The sequence below is a fragment of the Myotis myotis genome, unplaced genomic scaffold (genome assembly GCF_014108235.1).
Source record: "Myotis myotis isolate mMyoMyo1 unplaced genomic scaffold, mMyoMyo1.p scaffold_m19_p_13, whole genome shotgun sequence".
Lineage (NCBI taxonomy): Eukaryota > Metazoa > Chordata > Mammalia > Chiroptera > Vespertilionidae > Myotis > Myotis myotis.
The window spans coordinates 9,174,476-9,202,030 of record NW_023416317.1 but is presented as its reverse complement, the minus strand read 5'-3'; the positions used below and the strand labels follow the sequence as shown (position 1 = coordinate 9,202,030).

The 27,555-nt window shown below is 43.9% G+C and overlaps 1 protein-coding gene across 1 annotated transcript; it reads left to right on the top strand.

Moving 5' to 3' along the window:
- Positions 1-853: 853 nt before the first annotated feature.
- On the top strand, positions 854-8,468 carry LOC118668577 (F-box only protein 31-like). The gene is made up of 2 exons (XM_036333799.1): positions 854-1,920; positions 8,408-8,468. The coding sequence occupies exons 1-2, from the start codon at positions 854-856 to the stop codon at positions 8,466-8,468; spliced, it is 1,128 nt and encodes a 375-aa protein (XP_036189692.1).
- Positions 8,469-27,555: the final 19,087 nt, after the last annotated feature.

The window sequence follows — 27,555 nt, the reverse complement described above, 5'->3', positions numbered from 1 at the left end:
TGGCAGTCCTAGTCAGCAGGGGGCTGATTTCTTCTCGCAGCCTTTTTTTATTCCTTGAAGGTGTGCGTCTCTTCGTGGGGGTCTACACATGAGGAAAGGTAATGTAAACTGTCTTATCTTCCTCTGAGACATTTGTTACACGTAAAATAAAATGGCCTATTCACAAGTCACAGCTCACTACTCAGGATTTTAAGGTAGGAACTAATTGAGAATAAAGCTAATTTTGTGTATGGAAGGGTAAGGAAACAGATCCTTTCCTGGCATATGCAATGTATTAAAAATAACTAGGAGGAGTGATAGTCTGATCGCTGTTTCTCTGTCTTTGGATCTGTCCCTGTTCATCAGTCTATGTTATTCTCTATATTCCACAAATGGTGAGATCATGTGGTATTTATCTCTCTCTGACTGGCTAATTTCACTTAGCATAATGCTCTCCAGTTCCATCCACGCTGTTGCAAATGGCAAGAATTCCTTCTTTTTTACCGCAGCGTAGTATTCCATTGTGTAGATGTACCACAGGTGTGTGTTTTCCTTACTGCATTTCTGTGAAATGCCCCCCCACCCCCACCCCCCATAGGCATATCCCCGGAGGCATCTCCCCACAGAAAGCAGATTAGTGACTGCCTGAGGCTAGGGCAGGAGGACAGGGAGGGGGCACTGGGAAAGGGAGGCGACTGTTAATGGTATGGGTTTAAAGTCCTACAATGGGCTCCTCTCTGAGGGGGCGTGGCTAGGCCCTGGGGGCGTGGCTAGGCCCTGGGGGGCGTGGCTGGACTCTAGGGCGGACCCAGCCAACTTAAAACCCTGCGGAGGGGTGGCGGCCCACTCTGTGGTGGCTGTTAAGCGTGGAGACATGGAGGAGTGCACTTGCCTCTGCCGTGTGGGTTCTTCGCGGGGATGTCAGTGTCTTCAGGAGCGCCAGCGCCCAGCTGAGACGGCAGCGGCCGAGGGCAAGCCGGCCCTGGCAGAAAAGCACGTGGAGGCAGACGCAGCAGCACGGTGCTGTGCGGGGAGTGGAGGAATCGCGAGCCCCATGCCGCCCCCGCACTGCTATCTGCAGGACCTGCCGGTGGAGATCCTGGTGGAGATCTTCGCCTCGCTCCCCGGCACCGACCTGCCCAGCCTGGCCCAGGCCTGCACCAAATTCCACCGCATCCTGCACATCGACAGCATCTGGAGACGGCGCTGCCGGGAGGAGTATGGCGTTCCTGAAAACTTGCCGAACCAGGAGAGGCGGGGTATGTCTTATCGAGAAGTCTATGCGAAGATGTTCCCATACAAACACATTTTGGGATTGTGGCTTCTGGATCATAGCTATAGAAGACTGCTGAATGTAGTGGTGGATGGCTTATGCATTACTGGCTCCACGTGCTGGCCCCGCCTTAACACCGCTGTGGCTGGCCCAGTGCAATTCGCGCCCGCGTTTAGAATTCGCCTGACGGAGAGGAAATCAGCCGCGGTGGAGTACATGGACAACCTGTACAGCTTGTCCCACCGCCGCCACATGCAGATTCAGAAGGACAGGCTCCGCATCCAGTGGATCAAGAGAGACCACCAGAAGGACTCACCAACGCGGCTTAGGGGAGAACCGGGGCGGGTGCTGCTGGAGGAGGGCAGCCTGCCCGATTACTGCGTGACCTACCGCCGCGTCTACCTCCCGCCGCGCCACCCGGACGACCTCATCAGGCCAGGCCTCTTCCAAGGCACATACTATGACTTCCGCGTAACGATTGCCATGCTCAGCTTCCATGGGAAGTATGCCAGGGTCACGAGCATCATGGGAAACTTAATCTGGAAGTTAGAGATCCATCTCATGCGCCGCATCCAGCTGTCAGATGGCGAGATCCTCCGCAACTTCAACGAGCTCTGCCGCGTGGTCCAGGAGATTGACGAGCAGGTGATCCGGGAGCGGGAGCAGCAGCAAGAAGACGGGACTGAGGAAAGCGAGGGCCATGCCTGGCAGAGCCCTGCCCAGCCCAGCGTCGGGGAGTCCGGGGCTGCCGCTTCGGAGGAGCAGCCTGTCCCGTTTGTTCTGCCTGTGGGCGTGCGCCCCGCTAACCAGAACTACCCCCGAACCTGCAGGATGTGTTTCTATGGCGTGGACACTTTTACTACTACCTTACGTGACTTCACCTACTCCAGGCACTTCCCTGGAGTCTTCATCCTGTTCGATGAGAACCACTTCGGGTTCATCTGGCTGGCGGCGAAATACTTCTTCCTGTTCGGCAGAGTCCAGAACACCTTCCAGAATGTGGAGGCACCATCCCCGCAGGCCTTCCTGGAGATGCTCTCGAACATTCATTCCGGACCCCCTGAGAGGAGCAGCTTCTAATCTATTTACTTTGAAGATTTGACCTTCTGACCAGGTTACCCACCTTTGTTTGTCTTTTTAATCCTCACCCGAGGATATTTTCCCTGTTGATATTTAGAGAGAGTGGAGGAGAGAGGGAAAGACAAATAATTCATGTGAGAGAAACACATCAGTTGTTTGCCTCCTGCCCAATCCCGGACCAGGGCCAGGTTGGGTAAGGGCCAGCAACTGAGGTAGAAATAAACCTTAGACCAGTGGTCTCAACCTTCCTAATGCTGCGACCCTTTAATACAGTTCCTCATGTTGTGGTGACCCCCAATTTCCTTGTTACAAATTGAATATAATTAAAGCATAGTGATTAATCACAAAAACAATATGTAATTATATATGTGTTTTCCACTGGTCTTAGGCGACCCCTGTGAAAGGGTCGTTCGACCCCCAAAGGGGTCGCGACCCACAAGTTGAGAAACGCTGTCATAGACAGACAACAGCATGGTAATTACCAGAGAGAAAGAGGAGTGGGGGAGGTAGAAGAGGGTAAAGGGGGGATCAATGGTGATGGAAGACTTGACTTGGGGTGGCAAACACAGTACATGTAAGATGATGTATTATAAAATTGTACAGCTGAAAGCTATATAGTTTTATTAACCAATGTCACCCCAATAAATTAAATAAAAAATAGAAAATTAAATAAAAAATGACTGTTATTCTTCCCCTTACTCATAGGAGAACCCTTCACTGATTCATTTAAAACCCATTGCTCTTGTGTTCAAGACAGTTCTAACAAGCTTAGTTATCTGGAGTCCCAGACTGCAACAGGACAGAACAGGCAAGAGGAATAGAATAGAATAAAAGGCATGATCACCAGAAACAAACCCATAGGTATTAGGCAGAAATGAATGGCAGAAACAGCAAAGATCGATGGACACAAAGAAGAGCAGGCTGAGCCTTTAGTGTTAAGTGCCGGAAAAAATGAGTCAGTAACACTTTTATTACTAGAGGCCCGATGCACAAAAATTTGTGCACTGGGGGGGGGGGGGGGTCCCTCAGCCTGGCCTGTGCCCTCTCGCAGCCTGGGACCCCTTGGGAGATAACAACCTGCTGGCTTAGGCCTGCTCCCGGGTGGCAGAGGGCAGGCCCAATCCCTAGGTGCAGCCCCTGGTCGGGCTCAGAGCAGGGCCGATTGGGGAGTTGGGGTGCTGCCCCCTGTCACGCACAGAGCAGGGCCCATCAGGGGGTTGAGGAGCTCCCCCCTACCACTCAGAGAGTAGGGCCGATAGGGGAGTTGGGGCACCGCCCCCTGTCACACACAGAGCAGGGCAGATCAGGGGGTTGGGGCGCTGCCCCCTGTCATGCACAGAACAGGGCCCATCAGGGGGTTGAGGAGCTCCCCCCTGTCACTCAGAGAGTAGGGCCGATAGGGGAGTTGGGGCACCGCCCCCTGTCACACACAGAGCAGGGCAGATCAGGGGGTTGGGGCGCCGCCCTCTATCACCCATAGAGCAGGGCTGATCAGGGGGTTGGGACGCCACCACTCTCACACTCAGGGCAGGGCCGATGGGGAAGTTATGGCTCTACCCCATCACACACAGAGCAGGGCCCGTGGGAGGGGTGGGGGTTGTGGCGCTGCCCTCTATCACCCACAGGGCAGGGCCGATGGGGAGGTTATGGCTCTACCCTGTCACACACAGAGCAGGGCCCATGGGGGGAGGGTGGGGTTGGGGCGCCGCACCCTGTCACACACAGAGCCGCAAGGCGATCAGAGGTTGGGGAGCTCCCCCATATCAGGCACAGAGCAGGGCTGATCAGGAGGTTGGGGCACCTTCCCCTGTCACGAACAGAGCAGGGCAGATAGGGAGGTTGTGGCCCCACCCCATGTCACACACAGAGCCGCAGGGCGATCAGGGGGTTTGGGCGCTGCCCCCTGTCACGCTGATCCCTGTGCCGGGAGGCCTTGCAGCTCCGCTGATCCCGGTGCTGGGAGGCATATTACCCTTTTACTATATAGGATAGAGGCCTGGTGCATGGGTGTGGCTGGCTGGTTTGCCCTGAAGGGTGTCCTGGATCAGGGTGGGGGTCCCCACTGGGGTGCCTGGCCAGCCGGGGTGAGGGAATGATGGCTGTTTGCAGCTGGTCACACACCCTTCAGGGTTGGCGTCCCCAATGGTGTGCCTGGCCAGTCTGGGTGAGGGGCTGAGGGCTGTTTTCAGGCTGGCGGGTGACGGAAGCTCCCAACCACTCCTTTTTTTCTTTTTCTTTTTTAATTCTTTGCCAGCTTTAGCTCTGAGGCTCCAGCTCTTAGGCCTTCACTGCTGAAAGTAGGTAATCGAAACAATGTATAACTCCAGCTCTGACTCCAGCTTTGAGATCCCAGCTCGCTGAAAGCTGGTTTCTGGGGTTTTTCTTTTAGCGTCTATATTTGTTACAATGTTTGAAACTGCAGGCTCAGAGGCCTGCAGCGGCCTGCGGGGAACGTTGGAGTCCTCCGTCACTGAAGCAAGCAAGCCTCATGTTAGTTTCAAGCTGCCTGGCTGCCGGCCGCCATCTTGGCTGACAGTTAATTTGCATATTGCCCTGATTAGCCAATGGGAAGGGTAGCGGTCGTACGCCAATTACCATGTTTCTCTTTTATTAGTGTAGATACACAGTCCTATAGCTACTATTCAGTATTTAAGCACAAAAATGCTATCTGCTTTTAAGATAGTGGGAAAAATGGTTAATATATTTTAAAGAATTTCCCCCAAAAAATGATTAAAGTAAAATTTTGGCATTTCTGCTATCTGAAAATACAATTGCATGGTGCTGCTCACCTCTTTGATAGGTTAGACACATGGTCTAACAGATACCACCTCTCCATGGGTGGAGAGGTAAGCCCTTTCAAACCTCTCTTGGTTTATCCGCCTTGTGGGGAAATGCTTTAATTACCATCTGCACAGCTCTGTGTGTGAGGGCACATCTGAAGTCTTGAAGAGTGAATGTCCCAGATTTGACCCTTCCCTTTGTAATCTTATTTGTCATTCAGATGGTTCAGATCTAATGGTTTCAAACTTGCCCGATTCAAACATTTGATTTCCCTGCATTGTCTTCAAGAGCAAATTTAGAAGCAGAATATTTCCATGGGAAACTAAATTATTTCTCCCTTGAGTTGCATTTCGCCAATTCCTGCTTCAATACCTCTGTACCAAATCCTAAAATAGAATGATCGATTCTGCTTTTTATCTGTGAAATTAGACCCTACGAAGCCATTATTCAGCACAAAGGAAGCTGGGGCACATGTTTACTCACACTGAGGCAAACCAGCCCCTGAGAAGGCACCCCAAACTTTTGAAGCAAAAACAGGGATCTGGGGAGCAGATGTTGCTTTCTGCCCACAAACGAGCAAATACATCAATAGGAACCAGGCCTCTGAGCATTTATCTGAACTCAACAAAAATGAATTCAGTCAACAAACATTTACTCAGGTTCCTGCTCTGTGTCGGCTGCTAGAATATCTGGTCTACCGAGTCATGGTTCTGACCTATAGGCCTATGAGAATGAGGCCCCAACAACTTACATACTGTGAAATTTTCCCAGTGTTAGTATTACAGGGAGATTTACTCAACACCGAAGCTGCCTATTTTCTGATAGAAAGATGCCTAATGCATTAGGAGAACTGAAGTCTGGTTTTTCAAAAGGTTTACTTATCGGTAATTTGGGATGGCAGTGACATATTGCTGAAGGCTCTTTGGTTCTGTGACTATGAACTTAGACTCTGGAGCAAGACTCCTGGGTTCAGGTCCAGCTCTCTACCACTTACTTGCTGAGAGATTGTGAGCACACTATCAAGCTTCTTTGGTTCTCAGCTTACTCATCTATAAAATGGGAATAACATTAATACCTTGCTCACAACAAACTTTAGTTTGTTACTAAAATTATTAGATGAGTAAATACATAAAGCACTTAGACAAGTGCCTGGTTCTTAGTCTGCTATCATATCCGGTGGAAAGAGGAGGGTGTAGTGATGGAAGTAATGCATCTCAGGGGTGGGAGGAGTATTTGATCTACAACCTTGTTTAGAATTTCTGGTGTTTGATGACAGAAAAAACAGACTGATCTTAGTCCAGTTTGCTATGGTTTTTATATTACCTAAAGACAGTGCACTTTCTATTGCCTGCATCTGGGGCAAAGTGTTCCTATTCCTCACCCCAAACCCATCCACTGGATACCATAGTACCAATTGCTACACTTAAGGAACCCCCCTCCTGCCCTCCCCCCCTCCCCCGCTATTTCTTATCAAGATCCTTGGCATTTAAATTATAGGCTGGTGACAATGTACAAAAGGGATTTGCTTCAGTAACTAACAGTCTCTAGGTACAGTGCCAATTCCCTTACATGCCATGTTTCATTTCATCTTCACACTAATTTTATGAGGCAGATAACTAATAATCCCCATTTTATAGATGAGAAAACTATAGTTATATTGAGCAGTGTTTCTCAACCTTGTACTATTGACATTGGAGGCTGGCTAATTCCTGGTCCTTGTAAGTTATTTAGCAGCATCCCTGGCCTCTCCCCACTATATCAGGTTGAGATAAGCTGTCAGCTGTGGAAACCAAATGTTCCCTGATGTGACCAATGTCCCCAAGTGTGTCTAAGTCTGAGTTAACCCCACTCCCCACCCTAGTTGAGAACCACTGCTAAAGAAGATAAGTGATTTCCCATCTTCTACCAGCTAGTAAGTGGTAGGATTGAGATATTAATTCGGGAGTCTTAACCATGATGTACTATGACTGTCAAGCAGGGTACCATGCACTGGTTACCAATCCTAGAGAGGAATCTAAACACATCTGCCCATTGCATTTGATTTTGGAGTCACCAAGGAAAACATAATGCAGCCCAGCACTAGATGGAAGAGCATTCTTCTTACCTAAGGAAGAGACAGAGCAAGAATAGCTTTGATAGTAGGCGTTGGTCCCACAGGGCCTGTAGGGGAGGGTGGTGCTGGGGGGTGGGGAGGCACTCCATGTGGTCAACACAGGGCAATTTATGCACATCCATCTCCTGCCACAGTGCAAGGAACCCTGTACCTCCCTGCAGAGGGCAGACATAGCAGTGGGGTTGGCCAGGTGCCATATGACGCACACTTTCAGCAGAGACAAAAGAGCGCTCAAGATATTCCCACAGAAGGTCAGTCATAAGCCAGCACAGGCTACACGGGCTCTTTATCTCTTGGTAAGGAAGTGGCCCAGGCCCAAGCCCATTCTTGTGCAGCCCAGTGAGGACTGAAAGACTGCACCCCGAGTCTGCCTTTCCCAGCAATTACATTCTTATCCAGTCCAACGGTTCTCCAAGTGTGGTCCCAAGGCCAGCAGCAGCAACATCACTTGGTAACTTGTTGGAAATGCAGATTCCTGGGCCCCACCTCAAATGTATTAAATTAGAAACTCTGAAGGTGGAACCAGCTCCCTGTGATTCTGAGCTAAAGTTTTATTATCAGTAGGGTGCCTTCTGCATCCCTGCCTGTTACTGGTGGAGGTGGAGTTCTTGGTGTGCCACAAGAAAAATAATTTCCTGAGTCTCCCCCCCCTCCTCCCCCCGGGGAGGATGAGGTATTGTGAAAAGCTTCCTTGATGATGTAACATGAAGGGGATTCCCTTCCAAGGTCCCGTCTTGCCATAGAAAAAAATCCAACCTTGTTTTCAGCAAGGCCAAGATCAAAGCCACTTCCCAGAGTGTCTGCTCCATATTAAAGCAGGGTCCAGTCCAGCATCCGGCTAGGTTAGCTTGTATTCCCAGCTGCAGTCCATCACGTGTGGGATCCACATGGCCATGTGGCTGCTAAGGTCACATGGCAGGTTAGTGCATGGGCGAGTGCAGGCCCTGGAGCAAGTGAGAAACAGGAGCACAAGAGCAAGAAAGAGAGTACGAATTCTTTGTCTGGGATTTTAACTGGGAGCTTCACCAATTAAGCCTTCAGGATTTTGCACCCTTACATTGGCTCTGCCCTCCTAGCCAATGATCTTTGTTCCCCAGGCTAGACTGCAAGCTCCTTCCTTACATCACCCAACTTCACTGCCCATGTGCCCATCTCCCCCTTTGTTTTATCCCTCCCCCCAGTGATCTGCAGGGAATGGACCAGTGGTTCCCTGAGGAGCATGAAGTTGCAGCTTCCTGGTGAAGCTGCCCAGATGGCCATGCTTATAATGTCTGGTCTCCCCTTTGCTCTCTTCCTATTATTAATATCAACTAGCTAGTTAAAGGGGGAACAGTTTGAGAACCACTGATGTAGTTCAATGGCTCTCAGCCTAGGCCAGAGTCATTAGATGCTTCCTCCATTTTCTGGCTCACATTTCCTGGTACTAAACTTCTTGTGTTAATTCATTGCTATTTGAAATGACCTATCATTTTCATCTGTAGTGACCCTCACCTATACTTGTGGACAAAAAGGGGCCACATATTAAGCCTGACAAGCTCAGGGGAGGCCTGCATGGCAGTTTTGCAAACTCAGAGACAAAAAGTAATGACATAGGATGGCCTGAAACTAAAACTTTCTGACTAAAAGCAGTGCATGATGGGTTGTATTTTTCCCTAACAAAGGTCAACCTTCACCTTAACTAAGTCTGTCTGTTGTCTTTTTGCATCACCTGATAACATACCTTTGGATTATCGAAGTAATTCACCCTCCCACCTCAAAGCAAAACCACTGGCAACAGAGCAGAGACCACAATACCTTCACTGTTATGGTTTTCATGTTGTTAACTGTTAGCTATTCTATACCCGCCTGTGTAAAAGATGTGTCCATTCCTTCTACTTTTTATCCAATCCCAGAAATTCCCTCCCTTCACTTTGCTTTCTCCCGCCTCCCTAATCTATCATCAATGGATTTCACATACCCCCTTTATGTTTCCCCCTTTGATTCTGATGTATGAAATAAGTGGCAAAACTGCCATTTTCTTGAGATTTTGCTTCCCAGCAACTCTTGTCATTTGGCTCATATAAATTCTTACAGATTTGGACATTTCTTATGTTGACAATTTCTTACCCTTTTTGTGCCTCAACTTTGTCCTCTTTAAGCCCGAAAGAAATGCTGGTGTTGGTAAAGAATGTATGACTGAGAGAGAGAGAGAGAGAGAGAGAGAGAGAGAGAGAGAGAGAGAGAGAGAGAGAGAGAGAATTCTGACCGAGAAAGTACAAGGTAAGCCTTCTTGCTCTGAAGTTTGTATTCTGCAACCGACTGAATTACAAAGCAGGTGGCCCAATCCATTTATCTCTGCCTGTATCAGATGCAGACACATTACAATGGAAGCTGTGCCACCCAGGAGGTGCAGAGGCAGCCTACACAAAACACAGACCTCTTCTGTGTGCAGTCTGGCTAGAGTGAGACTGTTCTAGAACTCTGGGTAAGTGCTCCTAAGGAATTTGAGGGGGCAGCAGCTGGCAGAGACGCCAGGCCTCCCTCTCTGAAATATTGAGGGTCTTGCCTAGGCGGCATGGGTGAGGTGTCCTATTTTTATCACTGGTCTGCTGCCTCTGGTCTTTCTCAGGATGCCCACGGAGGGAGAAATGGGGCTGTTCTGCTTCATTGAAAACAAAGGAAGGAAAGGAAGGCACTTTCATCGTATTCTTGAGAGAGACTAGAAAAAGAACAAAGAACAAAGCAAGAGAACAAAGGCCCCTGGGGGTTCGCAGTGGTTTGTTCATTTCTTCTTTTAAATAGAAGGATGGCCTAAGCTAATTTGATTTCCAACAATAGAATAATCAACAGAAACTCCCTGGAAGCAGCTCCCAAACTCCCAGGATGCTTGCTCACATAGAACAATCTCAGCCTTCCCAGAAATTCAGTTTTAACAAATGCCTAAAAGTTATGATGGGGTCTGAGGACCGATCTCCAGAGCTGCTTCTCGATGGACATTTTTTCATTGTAGTTATTATACAGTCATATGGCACATAAGGACATTTCGGTCAATGAAGGACCACATATACAGGAGTGGTTTCATAAGATTGTAATGGAGCTGAGAAATTCCTATTGCCTAGTGACCACATAGCTGCTCTGACATCATCGTGAAAGGCACAACTCACGTGCTTGTGCTGATGCCGATGTAAACAAACCTACTGCACTATCAGCCATATAAAAGTACAGTATAGCATGTACCATTATGTGCAGTACATAGTACAAGATAATGACAATAAATGACTATGTTACTGGTTTATATATTTACTACTCTACCCTTTTTATTGTCATTTTAGAGTATGATCTTCCTACTTATAAAAAAATTAAAATTTGCTGAAAACCGGTATACTGTGTCATGCTGGCAGCAGCCTCATGCATCTCATGTTTACCTTGTCTCTTCATTGCATCATTTTCTCTTGTGCTTGATTTAATCACGTGTTGTTTGGGACAGCAGCACGCTGAATAGGCTTGTAGCCTAGAGCAATAGGCTCTACCTTATAGCCTAGGTGTGCAGTGGGCTATGCCATCTAGATGCACGTAAGTGCCTCTATGATGTGCATGCAGTGAAATTGCCTATTGGCAATTTTCTCAGAGCATATCCCCATTCTTAAATGGCCATGACTGTATTGCATTGGCATTTTAAATGATTCACGACTTTCATCTGCATGACCCTGGATAAATTGTTTCCCTTCTTTGTGCCTCGGTTTTCTCATCTGTGAACTGGAGAGGGATACTGGGGTTGCTAAAAGAGCATATGACTTGGTGAGAGAGAATTGTGCTTTTGGTCTTTCTCATTTATTAAGCGTTTAGATAATTTATGGCAGGAACTAGGTCTGAGTGCTGGCATGCACCTGGCATGTAAGACATGTTTGTTGAATGAATGGATGGATGAATTCTTACATGAATGAATGAACAAAGATGATGAGATGACAAAAGCTCCAGAAAACTTTTGACCCCTTGGCTTAAATAGCTTCTCAAAATTGGCAAATTGTATTAGAATCACCTCCTCACATATTTTACCAGCCCATCCTACCATAGTACTTTCTAGGTGGTGAGCTCAGTGAGATCAACACTATCTTTTACTTTCTTTATTTAAAAAATCTGTATTTTCATCATCATGGTGGTGGGAAATTCTTAATAGTATTAACGTGATAATATATTTACAGAAGTCAAAATCTCAAAGTTGAACTCCTGAGTTCTTCTTAGTCCACACATCCCAAGGTAGCCAATTATACCTTTTTTTTTCTTGCAGAGGGAGGCAACCAGTGGTGGCGGCAGGGGGCAGAGCACTGAGCAGGTGGCATCAGGCCGGCCAAGGCGGGTGCCAGCAGGGCCCCCTGATCACCCTGCCAGTCACCCCACAGATTGGCCCTGATCGCTGGCCAGGCCTAGGGCCCCTACCCATGCATAAATTTCATGCACAGGGCCTCTAGTTTTTTATAATGGCACAATTTAAAAGTATGTGTATGCACTACTATCAGCAATAAAAAGGAGTTGACTATTGTTACACAAAACTTGGATGCATTTTTAAAGTTGCTAAGTTTAAAAAGCTCATCTCAAAAGGTTATACTGTATAATATGTATGGATATATGTAGTATTCCTAAGATGACAAAGTTATAGAAATGGAGAACATATTAATGGTTATGAGGGATTAGAATAGATCAGGAAGGAAAGGGGGCGGCTTTGGCTGTAAAAGCATAGCGTGAGGGACATTTATGATGAAACTGTTCTGTACCTTGACTGGTAGTAGTTATAGGAATCTACATTTACAATAGAATTGCTTAGAAGTAAACACACACACATACATGCATAGAAGAGTTTATGTAAAACTGGTGAGATTTAAATCAGGTCTATAGACTCTACCAAGGGCAATTTCTTGGTTGTAATAATTTACTATATTTCAGCAATTTTCAACTAGTGTGCTGCAAGAATTTTTAAAACATTTAATATCTGACTATTAGGTCAGGGGCACTGACCTTTTTTCCCTTAGATCATCAAATAAAAAAATGACAACAGCTAACAATAACAGCTATCTGGTGTCAATGAATCAAAATCATAGGTTTGTTGTTTTTTTGTCAGTTTAGCAAAACATATATTTTTTGGTGTGCTGCAGAAATTGAGTAATTAGTATGTGAGTCATGAGATAAAAAATGTTAAAAACTTTTTTAAGTATATATTCTGTATGTATTTCTGTATGTATGTATTACATGCATGCACACATAATAAATCTCTATTTATTCACCCATCTAAAGAAAGTAGAACATTGTCATACTGTTGGTCGTCCTGAAGCCCTCTTTCTGATGCCAATTTCCCTTCCTCACCTCCCAGAGCAACCACTATCCTGAATCTTGCATTTCTCATACCTTTGCCTTTTTTCTTTTTTTAAATAATTTCACTTTGTAAACTGGATTATCAAAAAACCCTTTGACTCTCCTCCAGGGGTATACAGGGAATTGGATCAGTTATCTTCAGAATCATCATGGCTATGCCATGTTAATGGCTTTTAGAATTTTTCTCGGCTGACCCGGGTTTCCTTTCAGAACCTGCTTCATTCTGCTGGTTTGCAGTGAAAATGGTGTAAAATGGTGTAATTTCCCCCGTTTCTGAGAAGCCATTTGAAAGATGATGCTGGCTGCCACTTGAAATTTTCTTTATTGGTCCTGAATAATAGATCCCCCCAAGTTCATCTCACTGGAAGATTTGAAGGGAATCTTATTATTTTGGAGAGTCACTGAGAACCTAGGCAACACGTCATGCGGTTTATGTAAATGCTAAATTGCAATCGTTATCAAGCTATCACCGGCTAGCCAGTACACATGCCGATGTGGTAGGTGGTTTTCCTTCTTCAATCCCAGCCTTTTCCTCTCATTTGAAGACATGCATTTCCGGAGCTAAGGCTTCACTGGTGGTTAATGGTGTAACAGCAGCACTAAAGAGCACTCCTCACTTTTGCTAAGCACTTCACACATTTTGAGTCTCTAATCCTCACAACCACCCCGTGGGGAAACTGAGGCATGAGGGGTTAGAGAATCTCTTCAAGGTTAGGGGCAGAGCTAGGATTTAACCCCAGGCAGACCCTGCTCACAATAACCATAGTCAACTGTCTCTACAGAGACATACATATTTGTGTGGTTAATGTGTAGGCAGATTTCAAAAGAGACAGTGGAAAAGGCCAGTATAAATGGTTCAAAATCTGAACTATATTTCTTAAGACACATGGCTTTGTAATTCTCTAGTTCTGTAAGCTCACTCTCTAGGTAGTAGGTATACTTATGAAGATAAAACAGGAAGTGTTGCTAATGAAGACTGTTTTCTCAAATGTTACTGGTAGACGCTAGCTATATGTTAGCTTTTATGTTTCATCAGGCAAAAAAAAAATCACATAAAAAATGATCCCTAAAATGCCTGGGGGAAATCTTCAATGAAAGTGTATGAGAAGCAATGGTGGTCAGGCATCTCTATGGTTAATATCTTCCTAGCACCCTCCCCAACCCATTAGCATAGCTCAGCCAGGGTTAAGAGTTGACACTGCATCCCGTTAACTGTGCTTTTCACAGAGAGATGCTTGAATTACCAGAATCAGAGTCATCTAAGGCTCTGGTTTAAAAATACAGTCACGAGCTTCCTGAGTCAGAATCTCTTATGGACACACACACGTTTGAGGATCGCTCTTGTAAAATAAGCTCCAAGGCGGTGTGGGGAGAAACAGTCCCTGCTGCGGGCAGGGTGCAGAGTAATTATAATAAAGACATTTTCTTCATTTCTGCTCAGATTGACTGTCTTCTAAACATTGGCCTTGCATTTCTTCACTTGTAACGCCTGCTATTTCCTTAGACCAGGTTCTATTAGTTTGTCTTTTTCTCACCAATTGAACGGTATTATACATTCTGTCTTCACTCAGCCTCTGCTAGATCTTAACTGAGCATGTACTGTGGGGCCAGGGTTGTTCCAGGTGCTGGGAATACAATACAGTAAAAAGCAACAAGGTTGCTGTTCTCATGAGTGCCTGTTCTATAGATATGTGGGAAACCGACAATCCTGTGCACAATGAATGCTATATTAGATGTTGATGAGTATGTGACGAAAATTACCTCAACATAATGAGATAGGAAGGAAGTAGTACAAGAGGAAAAAGTTGAGTGCTGAAGTCAGCTTCAATAGGTTGCAAGAGATATTGTTGAATTTCAGAATTTTTCAAGCTGGTTTTTTAGCACAACCTTTATTAAAATGAAAATTATAAAAACTTAAAGTTAAATAAATTGTATTGAAGACAAAAGTAAGGAGTAGTCAAAACCTAGTTTCTTAATTACTTAACTGCACACATCTATTGTCCCTGTGGGTCTGAGTCCCTCTTCCCAACTCCCCTTTAGCAATGCCCATTGGCAGCCCCAGGGCAGGTCATGGAGGGAGTGTGTCTACCACAGAAACCAGCAAGTGCTACAAATCAGGGCTTGGTGTATTGTCTTCTTGATTGTCTAAACTTGAGGAAGTTCTAGAAAGCATACTAATAATGCCAATGAAGCTAAAAATATCATATCAATAGCTGTTACATTGTGATTAGCACAGAAAATTTGAGAGAATATTCTTTCAGTATTTGAAAACTGCATCCAGTTGAGCATTTCCTCTGGGTCAGACCATCAATGTTTTCTCCACAATCTCAAGCATAAAATCCTCAAAGTTCGGAATCCTCTGGGTGACTTAAAAGCAGAAATAAAACACCTGGTGAGAATGCTGATCAGGTGCAGCTGGGCCCCTCTCCATTTCGCTGCTGTGCCTTCCTGGCCAGGCTTCTGGCCCCATAACGGCTTATGAGGCTGCCTCCGACAGAGTTCAGCAGTGGCACCAGCAGTGTCTTGGACTGTTTCCCATTCCTGCTGTCAGTCAAGTTTCCTCCACATCGAGGCTACCAGTCATCAAGTGCCTCCTGGAGATGGCTGTGATTGACTGTCTATAGACATGCATATCCTGGCCAAATATATTGATTGATACCTGGCTCCCACTCACATTCCACTATCAATTTTCCCCCTCCTGTTCTCAAGTGTATCTTTCAATAAAGATTGTTTAAACTCTATGCCCAACTATGCTATAAAACAGGAAGTATTTAAGGACATGTGCACCATCGTTTATTCAGATTGAGTTGTTGAGACAAGCTATGTTGGTGTAAAAGTTCAAGGTCATTTGAATCACAGGATTTCATAGGTGCTATTAGAATTTTGGTTCAGAAAATGGTGTCAATGTGAAATTAAACAATCAGGAATAATCTAAATATTAATTTGATTAAAATCAGAGCTTCAACCTGGATTTGCCTGCATTAACAGGACAGAAGAATATAGGAAAGATATTCCAGGAAGAGAAAATGCCATGAGTGGGAGCATGGTGTGTGCCAACACACACCTGAGTGCCTGAATGTGCTGGAGAGGGGCTTGGGGAACAGGAAACTGGGAATGGGTCAAGTCTTTGACTGTCATTCTGTCCTTACTTCTCATCTTGCCTTTCTGTTTCCTCAAGGCATCAAATTAGGGGAATTATTGTTGGAATTTACTTCTCAGAAGTGGTGAAAAAAACACAAATTTTCCTAAAGTGTAGAGACACATTCTCCTTTATTTCATCTCATCTGTGGCACCAAGGGTTTAGAATTTGAGGACAGATTCTGATCAGGTCCTTTTGCTTCTGAGCTTTGTGACTTCATGCGTGTAGGGGTTTTTTAGCCTCTTTGAATTTCATTTAATTCATTTGTAAACGAAGATTCTTAAGACTTTCCTTGCAGAGTTGGAAGGATTGAATGAATTCATGTAGTGTCGGTGTCTGACAGTGGCCACAGTGTTAATTTTTCTATAGCAGTTGTTCCTATGAGATTTATTTATGTATGAATTTTTTACTGGAGGCCATTTTTCTCCGCGACCTCTCGGTTCAGCTTCGTTCTTCCAAGCCTTACTTATCTTTGTTTCATTGGCAGAGAGTCTGTTACATACATGATAAGTGGTCAATTGAAACATGATGAATAAATGAATGGATGGATGAATGGATGAATGAAGCAAGGACTGCTCTGAACGCTTGCTTCGGGAGAAGATCTGAGAGAAGGTTATGTGTTACTCGGCTTCCATTGGGTTCCAGTTACCCTTTGGCTTTTGTTAACTGAGCTCACAGCAGGCCTTGATCACTATTCCAGCTCTAATGTTTTAAGAATGGCTTCCGGGATCTGGGCTGGGAGAAAATAACAGAACTTGGCTTTGAGTATCATGAACAAAGGAGCTCTGAACACTCTTCTAATAGTATTTTATGACATTTTTTTTTTCTCCCACCGTGTAGTGTTTCCTGCATCCTTGCTGCTAGGTATTGATTGAAAGTGACTAAAAAGGGAAAAATGAAATCACCCTGGGTTGTTTTTCCTACAGAGCATGAGACAGAGCAGAGGGAGGGGAAGAAGGGAAGCAGATATGGAATATGATTTGGATTTCAGAGAAAAGAAGGGAGAATAAACAGGAAAAAAAAAGATTATAGTAGCCAGGAAGAAGGAGAAACACCTGGAAAATGTTCCTTTTTCAATTCTTAGAATCTAAGGCCCCTAAGGGAGGTTCTGAACTCTTTTTGAATATTAGGAGGAGACCTAATTTTATTTTACATCTTCTTTATCCATTCATCCCTTAATGGACACTTAGGTTGTTTCCATTTCTTAGCTATCTACACTAATAAAAGGGTAATATGCTAATTAGACCGGATTAACCGGACATCTTCCGGACAAAGCCATGGTGGTGGGAGCCGAGGCAGAGGCAGTTAGGGGCGATCAGGCTGGCAGGGGAGCAAGCAGTTAGGGGCAAGATTAGGCTGGTGTGGGAGAGCAAGCAATTATGGGGCAATCAGAATGGCAGGGGAGGGCAGTTAGGCAGCTATCAGGCAGGCAGGCAGGGGGGATTAGGGGCATTCAGGCAGGCAGGCAGGCGAGCGGTTAAGAGCCAGTGATCCCAGATTGGGAGAGCATGCAGGCCAGGCTGAGGGACACACCCTCCCCATTCATGAATTTCATGTACCAGGCCACTAGTTGTAAATAATACTACAATGAACATAGGGATGCATATACCTTTTTAAATTAATGTTTCTGTATTAAATTAATGATGTCTGGATAAATACCAAGAAGTGGAATAGTGGATCATATAGTAGCTCTACTCTTCATATCTAAGGAACTACCACACTGTTTTTCAGAGTGGCTGTCGAATTCACAGTCCCACCAACAGGACACTAGGGTGCCTTTTCTGCACATGCTCTTCTACAGCTGGCATCACTTGTCCTTCTGATGATGGCCATTCTAACAGGGGTGAGGTGATATCTCGTTATGGTTTTGATTTACATTTCTCTAATAATTAGTGATGAACATCTTTCAATGTGTCTATTGGCCATCTATATGCTTTCTTTGGAAAATGTTATCAAATCCTCTGCCCATTTTTTTTTTATTGGGCTGGAGTTTTGTTTTGTTTTTATTGTTGAGATGTAGGAGTTCTTTATATATTGGATATTCACCCCTTATCAGATGTATGATTGGCAATTATCTTCTCCCCTTGAGCAGGTTGCTCTTTTGTTTTGTTGGCAGTTTCCTTCGCTGTGCAAGTTTTGTAGTTTCATGTAGTGCCCTTTGTTTATTTTTGCTTTTGTCTCCCTTGCCACTGGAGTCGACTACACAAAAACATCAATAAACCTACATCTAGGGCCTTACTGCCTATGTTTTCTTCTGTGTATTTTATAGTTTCAGGTCTTATGTTTAAGACTTTAATCCATTTTGAGTTAATTCTTGTGTATGGTATAAGATAGTGGTCTAGTTTTATTCTTTTGCATAAGGCTGTCCAGTTTTCCAGCACCATTTATTTCTCCATTCAGATCGTAATGTCATTCTTTTTCATCCTTGTGTGTTAATATCCCACCCATCCTTCAAGGTCTATATCATATGAACAAACTTAATAATTTTTTTCTGAAGTCCTGCATGATGTTTTCTTTCATCCTTTGAATCCTTAATAGCATTCACAACATCTCTTTTTGAACTTAGTCACTTACATTCTTGGTTTAGAGTGTAACTACCAGCGTGTAACTTATTTGACTTTGAAGAATTGTCTTTTTTACAGCTGTATCCCCTATAGTGCCTAGCACAACTGACAGGGATATAGTATGTGCTAAATGAACAAATGTCAAACCAAAGAGGCTGCATGCTAATAGGGATGATCATCTTCAATACCTTTACCAGTAAGTGTAGTTATTTACTAAAAAGAAACTAATTATCAGGCAAATCATGACAGAAGGTGATTTACAATCCATCTTAGCAGTGTATGTTGCTTTTAGGGACTTTCAGCAACACAAAAGTATACTTAATTGTATTTGGGGTTGCCTTTGTGGAGATTCATATCCTAGATGATTGATTCAGGCTTCACTGACTCCCCTAGGGCTCACAAATCTGACTACCCTCCTACTTTTTGTTGGTCACAGGACATTTGCATTGAATGATCCAGAGGTCAATGAAAACGGCTTTGATAACAATGGAAATCTCTTGCGTCGGCAAGGAGATGCTGAGGGTATAAAGTGATTTCAGAGATGTTGCACACTTTCAAATGCCAACTGAATAGGCTGAAAACATAAATACATATAATCAAGTTTTTCATTTCTTGTGAGATATTGGATAGCACAGACTAAAGTGTTCTTAGTGGGTTCTCGGTAAATATGGCCCACCCACCAGGACTGAAAGACCACAGAGCCAGGTGGCATCTCAAACATCACTACCTTTACCCTAATCTAAGCACTCGCCCCAGGCCCTAGGTCTGCACTCATGTTTCATCCTTCGGCTGAGATGAAAGCTTGAGTGTGACTAAGGAGTTGTCAGACAACTTCAATACCTAGAGACATATCCATTCCTGAAAGACAGAGGTGGAGATCACGTCTAATCCAGCCCTGAGATGAAATCCCCCAGGTCTAAGCTGTTTTTACAGCAGTAGCTAACACCCTGGGCCTTTTGAAAAGACTGGAGGCGACTTAGAGGATTTATGGATAGCAGCTCAGATCTGGATGGCAGCTAAATTCTAGTTTAGTCCTTCAGTGTGATGATGATTTGCCATTTTCAGCCACGTCCCACTAGGTTCTGCCTCGGCTTGAGAGATTGCCCTTGGATCGATACTTCCAGTGCAGCGGCTCAGGCTGCCGTTTCCACAGTGTGGGAAGGAGGCTCAGGCTGTTATTAAACCTCAGGGAAGAGAGGGAGATCTGGAGATGAAGGTATAATTTCTGGAGCCAGGAAGCCTTCTGGCCTCAGAAGTGGCAGACAAAACCTTTGTTGCCTTTACATTAGATGGGCTCTCTATGGAGTCCGCAATTATGCGGGAATGAATGAAATGCCCACCATAATATGCCCTCTGTTTCTCTGCAATTCAAGTAGGCCTGCTTTTAAAAAATGTAATGAAAGGAACCTTCCACTACATTAGCAATGCTGTATTTCTTACTGTGGGGAATGAGCACACAGTTCCCTTTGCATTGTATTATATATCTGTGCTACATCTGAAATGTCACATAACATTTTCAAAGGCAAGGAAAGAATCTAATGCATGACTCGATGGCTGGCTGATAGTGATGTTACGATAATTTTCCTTTACCAATAAATTTTATTTCTGGTCATATGAAATGGGGTGGGTAGGACAAGTGAAGTTATGGAGGTACAGTGACAAGACTGAAGGTTTACCTTTCAGCCTTTGCTGGTGCAGTTACTGGGCCGCATTGCCTGAGGCACACTGTGAATTGGTGTAACAGTTACGTACATGTACATGCATACACTGTTGTTAGAATCATGCGTCTGTGTTTTTTAAACATGGGAGGAGTGTGGGCTTTTCTGACGGGGAGGAGCCCTGCGGTGAGCTGCTCCAGCGCAGAGAGAGACAGTGAACTCTGAGCTCAGAGAAGGAGTTTCTAGACAGATCCACAGCAAATGGGCCAGGGGAAGTGCGTTCACAGAGCCTTCCCGTACCTTCTTAAAAACGAAATGCAGCCCTAACTGGTTTGGCTCAGTGGATAGAGCGTCAGCCTGCAGACTGAAGGGTCCCAGGTTCGATTCTGGTCAAGGGCATGTACCTTGGTTGCGGGCACATCCCCAGTAGAGGGTATGCAGGAGGCAGCTGATCGATGTTTCTCTCTCATCGATGTTTCTAACTCTCTATCCCTCTCCCTTCCTCTCTGTAAAAAATCAATAAAACATATATATATATTAAAGAAAACCAAATGCAATGCAAGTGTGACTCCAGTGAACTGGGACTTTTCAAAGGCTTTAAACAGAATTTTATGTTCTAATGAGGATCAGTGTTGATGAGCCCTTCTTCTATTCCTAAGCTCTTTACCTATATTCTCACTTAATCTTCCCAATAGCCCTATGTGACAGGCACTACGATTGCACTCATTTTACTGATAAGAACATTGAAGCTCAAGAGGGTTAAGTAACTTGTCCAAGTTCCTCTAATATTAGTTTCCTGAGCCGGTATTTGAGCTGAGGGCTGTCTAACTTAAAAGACTATGTGTTTAGACAATATGCCAGGTCATACCCATTGTCAGAAATCCGAAGCCTCTGATTGATTGATTCCTGGACTGTGGTACAGGGTTAGAGAGCTCCAGCCAGGCCAAAGTACAGTCAGGATCCCCACAAGCTCCTGAATATTTCAGCACTACCTATCTTCATAAGACTTATCATCCCCATTAAACTAGAAGGTAACCGTCATTTACTAAGAAGATTCCTAAACTGTGTGATAGGAATTGGCCTTTTTATAAATATTTGGCTAGAAGTAAGAGGGTGGAATGGAAGTTCTGACATAGTATGATTCGGAAAACTATTTTATATTTCTCTTAAGATTTTCCAGATGTATTTCAATTTAGTGATAAACAGTGAGGAGTGGAGGAAGGGAAGATATTTCAATCACCTGACAAATATTGCTTAAAAAATGCATCCCTTTGGGATATGTAAGTCATCTTTTAAAATTCAAATGTCCTTGGGTGGAATGACTAACAGAATTAATTGAAAGGAAGTCAAATCCAACAGAATGGTTACATGTCTGGGCTGTGGGTTCATACAGCTCCGGGAACAAACTCAGCTATCTCATAACTGATGATTGGTGTAGAGAGAGGACAGATAGACAATTCAAACCATCCTGTCACCCAACGCACTTGCCCCCAGTGGTAATTAAATATGTACCATCTGTATCCGTTATAATTTTCTCAAATTCAAGTAACAGAAAATTCAATACAAACTTATTTTTAAAAATTGGTTCTGCTTTAGGCATCGTGAGCTCCGCGCTGAGCAGTATTTCATTGGGATTGGAGTGTCTCTCCTTCTCTTGGCTCCTCTTTGTTCTCTGTTGGCTCTGCTCAGATGGACCCTCCGGATGGCTGCAAGCGAGTCCAGTCTCTCATGCAGTTTCCAGTTCAGAAATGGAATGCTTTATTTTTTGGGTCTTCAAAGTAAAGTACTGGGGTAAGCTTTGCATGGACATGTTGGCTTGGCTTATGTCATGGCCCCAACCAACTACTCAGGTGAAGAGGCTACTAGCTCTGTGCTTCGCTCCCCCACAAATCATGTCACATCTGCATAGGGAAGAGCAATTTCCTAGAGACAATTGGAGAACTTTTTCACTACAGAGAGGGGGTTGATGAATTAATTGTAGGCAGGCAAACCCCCAAAATTCCACACATACACCTTCTCTTCAGGAAGATGTGTGCACTGCTGGGCATGAATAAAGCTCACTCCATCCCTGGGAAAGAATATAGGTTCTCCCTAAAGGGAGGCTTGCCAGAAGCTGATGGATGGGTCTGCTGCTTCCCAGTCTGTCCCGAGCTCTGCTTTCGCTGCTGACTTAAAAAGTCCCCTCCTGCATAACAATTACACCTGGCACACTCCCTTGGGAGCATGAGGGGACATTTTCTCCATCCTTTCTTAAAGATGCAATTGTTTCTGACAGCCAGTGTCATCTGCAGTGACAGATGTCACGTTCGACTCTCATTCACGGCAGACAGCTGAGTCCAAGGAGACTGCTAGACCAAGGATGGTTTTAACTCTTACCTACAAAAGCCAGAGCTCAGAAAGGTTGGGGCTCATGGGACTCTCACAGTAACATGTGTTACAGGGCAAGGGCTGTGGGTCCAATCACACATCACCAGCCACCATGTGCTCTGCAGTTCAAGTGCACTGCAACGCAAACTCCATGCGGGGCGAGCACTGGGGGATTGCTGTTTGCTTTGTCTTTTGTGGCTCTTTGTGGTCAGCACAGTGCTAGGCAGGCTGTAGAAGTTAAGTAAATATTTGTTGAATAATTTAGTGAATGACAGAATATAGAAATTTTAAATGAAATTTAGTTCTCATCTCTCTCTCTGTGTGTGATTGGGGTCTGTCATTTTTATCTATTGTTCATATGAGAAATTGAGGCACAATGGTTAGGGAATTTGTAGAAAACCCAACAGGAAATTAATACCAAGGCTGTAATAAAGATTATTTTAGCCCAGCCAGTGTGGCTCAGTGGTTGAGCATCGACTTATGAACCAGGAAGTCACAGTTCTATTCCCAGTCAGGACACTTGTCTGGGTTTCAGGCTTGATCCCCAGTAGGGGGCGTGCAGGAAGCAGCCAATCAATGATTCTCTCTCATCATTGATGTTTCTCCCTTCCTCTCTGAAATCATAAGAATATACTAATTAATTAATTAATTAATTAATTAATGTCTTTATTGATTTCAGAGAGGAAGAGAGAGGGAAAGAAAGAGATGAGAGAGAATCACTGACCAGCTGCCTCCTGCATGCTCCCCACTGGGGATCGAGCCCACAACCCCAGCATGTGCCCTTGATTGAAATCGAACCTGGGACCCTTCAGTCCGCAGGTCAATGCTCTATTCACTGAGCCAAATCAACTAGGGCTAATTAAATTTTTTGAGAGAGAAGGAAGAAGGATAGAGAGATGGAAACATTGATGAAAGAGAAACATCAATCGGCTGCCTCCGGCACTCCTTCTACTGGGGTTTGAGCCCAAAACCAGGATATGTGTCCTGACTGGAATCGGACTGGGGACCTCTTGGTTCATGGGTTGACACTCAACCACTGAGCAACACCAGCCAGATGATAAAAATATATTTTTGAAAATATTATTTGAATGCTATTTTTTGAAGTCTCTTATGGGAATTACTCAATTGTCTCAAATATCTTCCGTGTTTATAGTGTTCTCTATTTACTACAGAATTACTGTTTTGAGACATGTTTACATTTTCATTTTGATGCTGAACCTCAACCTACAAAGGAGAAATAGAGACTAAGCATGTAATGTGACTTGTTCATAAGCACGAATAGCACCAAAAATCAACCTGAATTCTTCTGATCCCAGGTTTGATGCTCATCGCCACTGAGAAATGCTACTTTATAATCTACTGAGTTTGGGGTATTGTCCGCTTTTCTTGAGTCTCAGCAATCTTTATCTAATGAACTTGGCCTCTGACATACCCATTTACTGAGTTTTGATGCTGCATCGTTATAAAACAGGAGCAGTCAAGAGCATTATTTCCACAATTATGACTGATGCTGAACTTAATCTAGACTTCTTTTCAGAAATAGGTTAATGAATAGAATGTAAGGCTACAGATCATCATAAGCATCATTCCCTTTGGAAGTTGAGATATCTGAGTCACAACTTTTTAATGTATCATTTTTCTGGCAGAAAAGCAACTTTTGGTTTTGATTACTCATAACAAATAAGGACATGAAGACAATGAATTTTGAATATGTTTTCTGTACTTCCTGACTTCTGCATTTTTATGGATTCTGCTGCTTCATAACTGGGGATACTATGACTCTTGCATCCTAATTTTACTACAGAGGACTAAACCTACCTTATACCCCCATTTTAAAGAAAAAAAAAAATCTATTCAATACCTTAAGCTTCAGTTCTGATCACCAAACATCTTATTTCAGGCTGCTATAAAAAAGCACCATAGATGAGTACCTTATAACAACAAAATTTATTTCAGGCAATTCTGGAGGCTTGAAATCTAAGGTCACAGTGCCAGGATGGTCAGGTGTGGCGACAACCCTTTTCTGGTTTGCAGACAGCTGATGACTGATCTCTTGTATCCCCACATGATGGAAGGAGAGACATGGCAAAAACTGTTTTGTGACTCTCATAATAATACTAATCCCATTCATGAGGACTCTGCCCTCGTGACCTCATCTAATCCTAATTACTTTTCCAAGTCCCACTTCCTCATACCATCACACTGGGGGATAGGGCTAAATCTTACCATTGATGGGATACACTCGGATCATAACACCAACCGTCTACATTTCTTTTTAAGTCCTCTCATTCAAATCCGTAAAATTCAGAATCTTGTTAGTTCCGCTCATTGGCTGCCTCTATATTGAGTGGCTAACCCAGGCCCACTCCACTGGGGTTTCAGCAGGGTACCCACTGCCCTTGGAACAGAGCTGACTCAAAGCCTCTCTACAGTTTGGGGGCTGTTTAGAAATGTACATGTCTCTCTAAGACATTGTCTTTTGGGGGCTCCTTATCAGTTAGTTGGGACTCTTTTAGTTAAAGGTGATTTTTTAAAACCCATCATTAAAAAAAATAATTTAAAAATAAAAGGGAATATTTGTCCTTGATTCAGACTGTTATCTGTGTTAGCACGTGTCAGTGTCTGTCTCTCTCTTTCTCTTGGCTCATCTTTCCTGTTTGCCACTATCAAGTAAAACTCTCCCATATATAGCCCATGGAAGCGGAAAGCTTACATTTTTACATTTCTAAGTTTAGCCACAAAAAAAAAAAAGAAAGAAAGAAAAAAAAAGAAACTCTGCCTCTATCTTTGAATAAAACATAAGTCCTAGCAAAAAGAACCCAGATGTGTCTTAATGGCTTATATTGGGTTATGTCTCATTCCTGATCTAATCGCAGTGGTTGGGACAAGTGTGGAGGCAATAAAATGCCCAAATAGGTCAGAGTGAGTACTTATTAGAGATGAGTTAAAATCAGTACCTCAGAAATATTATGGACCCTAAATGAGTCGGGGTTGGGGGGCGGGGGGAGGTATCCAGAGGAAAATGAGGGGGCTTGCCTCAGGAGAATATGAATGAATCTTTCAATTCCAGGTTAGGAAACTAGGTTTTGAGCCTCAAAGGGAAATAAAGGTTACCATTCTAGGTCACAAGTACTGTCATCATGAATGAAATCAGGAGATATAGAGGAAATACAGCTTTTTCTACATGGACCCTGGTCTAAGACCTGTAACAAGACTTCCACTCGGCACTTAGCAGGGTGAGAGCCCCTCCCAGACATGAGCTTGTGAGCTTGGTGACAGCTGCCCTGCCACAGGAGAGCCAGTCTCCTCATCTTAACAAGGCAGGATGAGTTCTGTTGAAAGAAGGCCCATTAAAGGAAGAATTTTAGTCTTACAAGAAGTAAAGAGGGAAGAACAGAAGACTGAATGTGGGAAGAGGCAGAACGTCTGAAGGGAATGGATTTTTTAAAGTTTTCATTTCATTCCTGATTAGTTGCATGACCTCTAGTGAAGTACCTAGTAACGTTGGGCATCAGTTCCTTGCTCTGAAAGATGATGGAATTGGGCTAGTTGATCCTTTATTCTACTTATGTTTGGGTTTAAACTGTGCTTCTTTTTTTAAAAAAAAAAAAATTATCTTTATTGTTGAAAGTATACAGTTGTCCCCTTTCTTACCCCATTGACCTCCTCCATGCCACCCCCTCTCCCCCAGGCCTTCACTACACTATTGGCTGTGTCCATGGGTTATGCATATATGGATACAAGTTCTTTAGTTGATCTCTTCCCACTCACCCACCAATCCCCAGCTTCCCTCTCAGGCTCAACAGTCTGTTCCATGGTTCCATGTCTCTGGATCTATTTTGTTCATCAGTTTATTTTGTTCATTAGATTCTGAGAAGGCTAACCCCTATTTTGTAAAACTACTGTTTGAAATTCTCTGCTATTTAGATAGTCCCTTATTCTATAAAGTCAACTCTGCTATTTTTTTTTAGATAGTCCCTTATTCTGAAAAAAATAACTTTGCTTTCTAGCCTTCTTGAATAATAAGATAAACTTAGCTGTTTGACCTTGTAGGTTAGAGACTAGATGCTCCCACGCTCTCATGCCATGCCAGCTGTATTTTTTAATTAAATAGAACCGTGTTGTTTTCAAGGCCACAAGCTTCCAGTGAGATAACCACTAAGCACACATAGGGCTGACTCTTTAATAAAAAGAAAACCTCTGCTTGTTACTTTGCTCAGAATTTGAAAGACATTTTTTTTCTCTGAGCCCACTGGTGTATAATAAAGTGGAACTCCATCTCTCTAAGTGTTGCTTGGTTTTTTTCCAGTCTTCTGCAACAATTTTATATATGAGTGAGATCATGTGATACTTGTCTTTCTCTGACTGGCTTATTTCACTTAGCATAATACTCTCCAGGTCCCTCCATGCTGTCTCAAAGAATAAGAGAAAGGATCAGGCCACGGGCTGACACTCTATCTGCTGAGCCAAACTGGCTAGGGGTCTGCAATTATTTCTTCAAACATGTTCTCTATCCCTTGTTCACTTTTTTCTTCTTCTGTAACTCTTATGATGTGGATATTGTTATGTTTCATGTTGTACCACAGCTCGTTAAACTGTCCACCTGATTTTTAATTTTTTTTTTTCTTTTTGGTTCTCTAGTTGAGTGATTTTTTTTCTACCCTGTCTTCTAAATCACTGATCCAATCCTCAGCTTCCTCTAATCTGCTGTTTATTCCTTCCAATGTATTCTTTACTTCTGCTATGTCAGCAGTCACCAACCGGTATTCTGTGGACCACTGGTGGTCCGTGAGGTCCAAAAGGTTGGCGACCACGGTGCTATGTCATTTTCAACTGGTCAATTTTCATAGTTTCTATATATTTTCTCATTCTGTTGAGCATTCTTATAATCATTACTCTGAACTCTACATCTGATCAATTATTTCCATTTCATCTAGCTCTTCTTCAGGAGAATTTTCTGTTTCTTTCATTTGGGGCTTACCTTTTTGTCTCCCCATTTTGACTGCCTTTTTAGGTTTGTTTCTCTGTATTATGTAAGTCTGTTATGACTTCCAAACATTTTGAAGAGTCTCTAGTGCAGGCCAATATCAGATGCTGTTTGTGACTGGCCCTGAGTACCCTGTCTAGAACTATCAGCTATCCACAGCTTGTGGCTCGGTGCCTTTGGAGAGGACCAAGATGCACACCAAGGACTGCTTTTCCTAGCCCCAGGTTCAGAAGAAGATCATGCAAAGACTCAAAGCAGCCAAAGATCC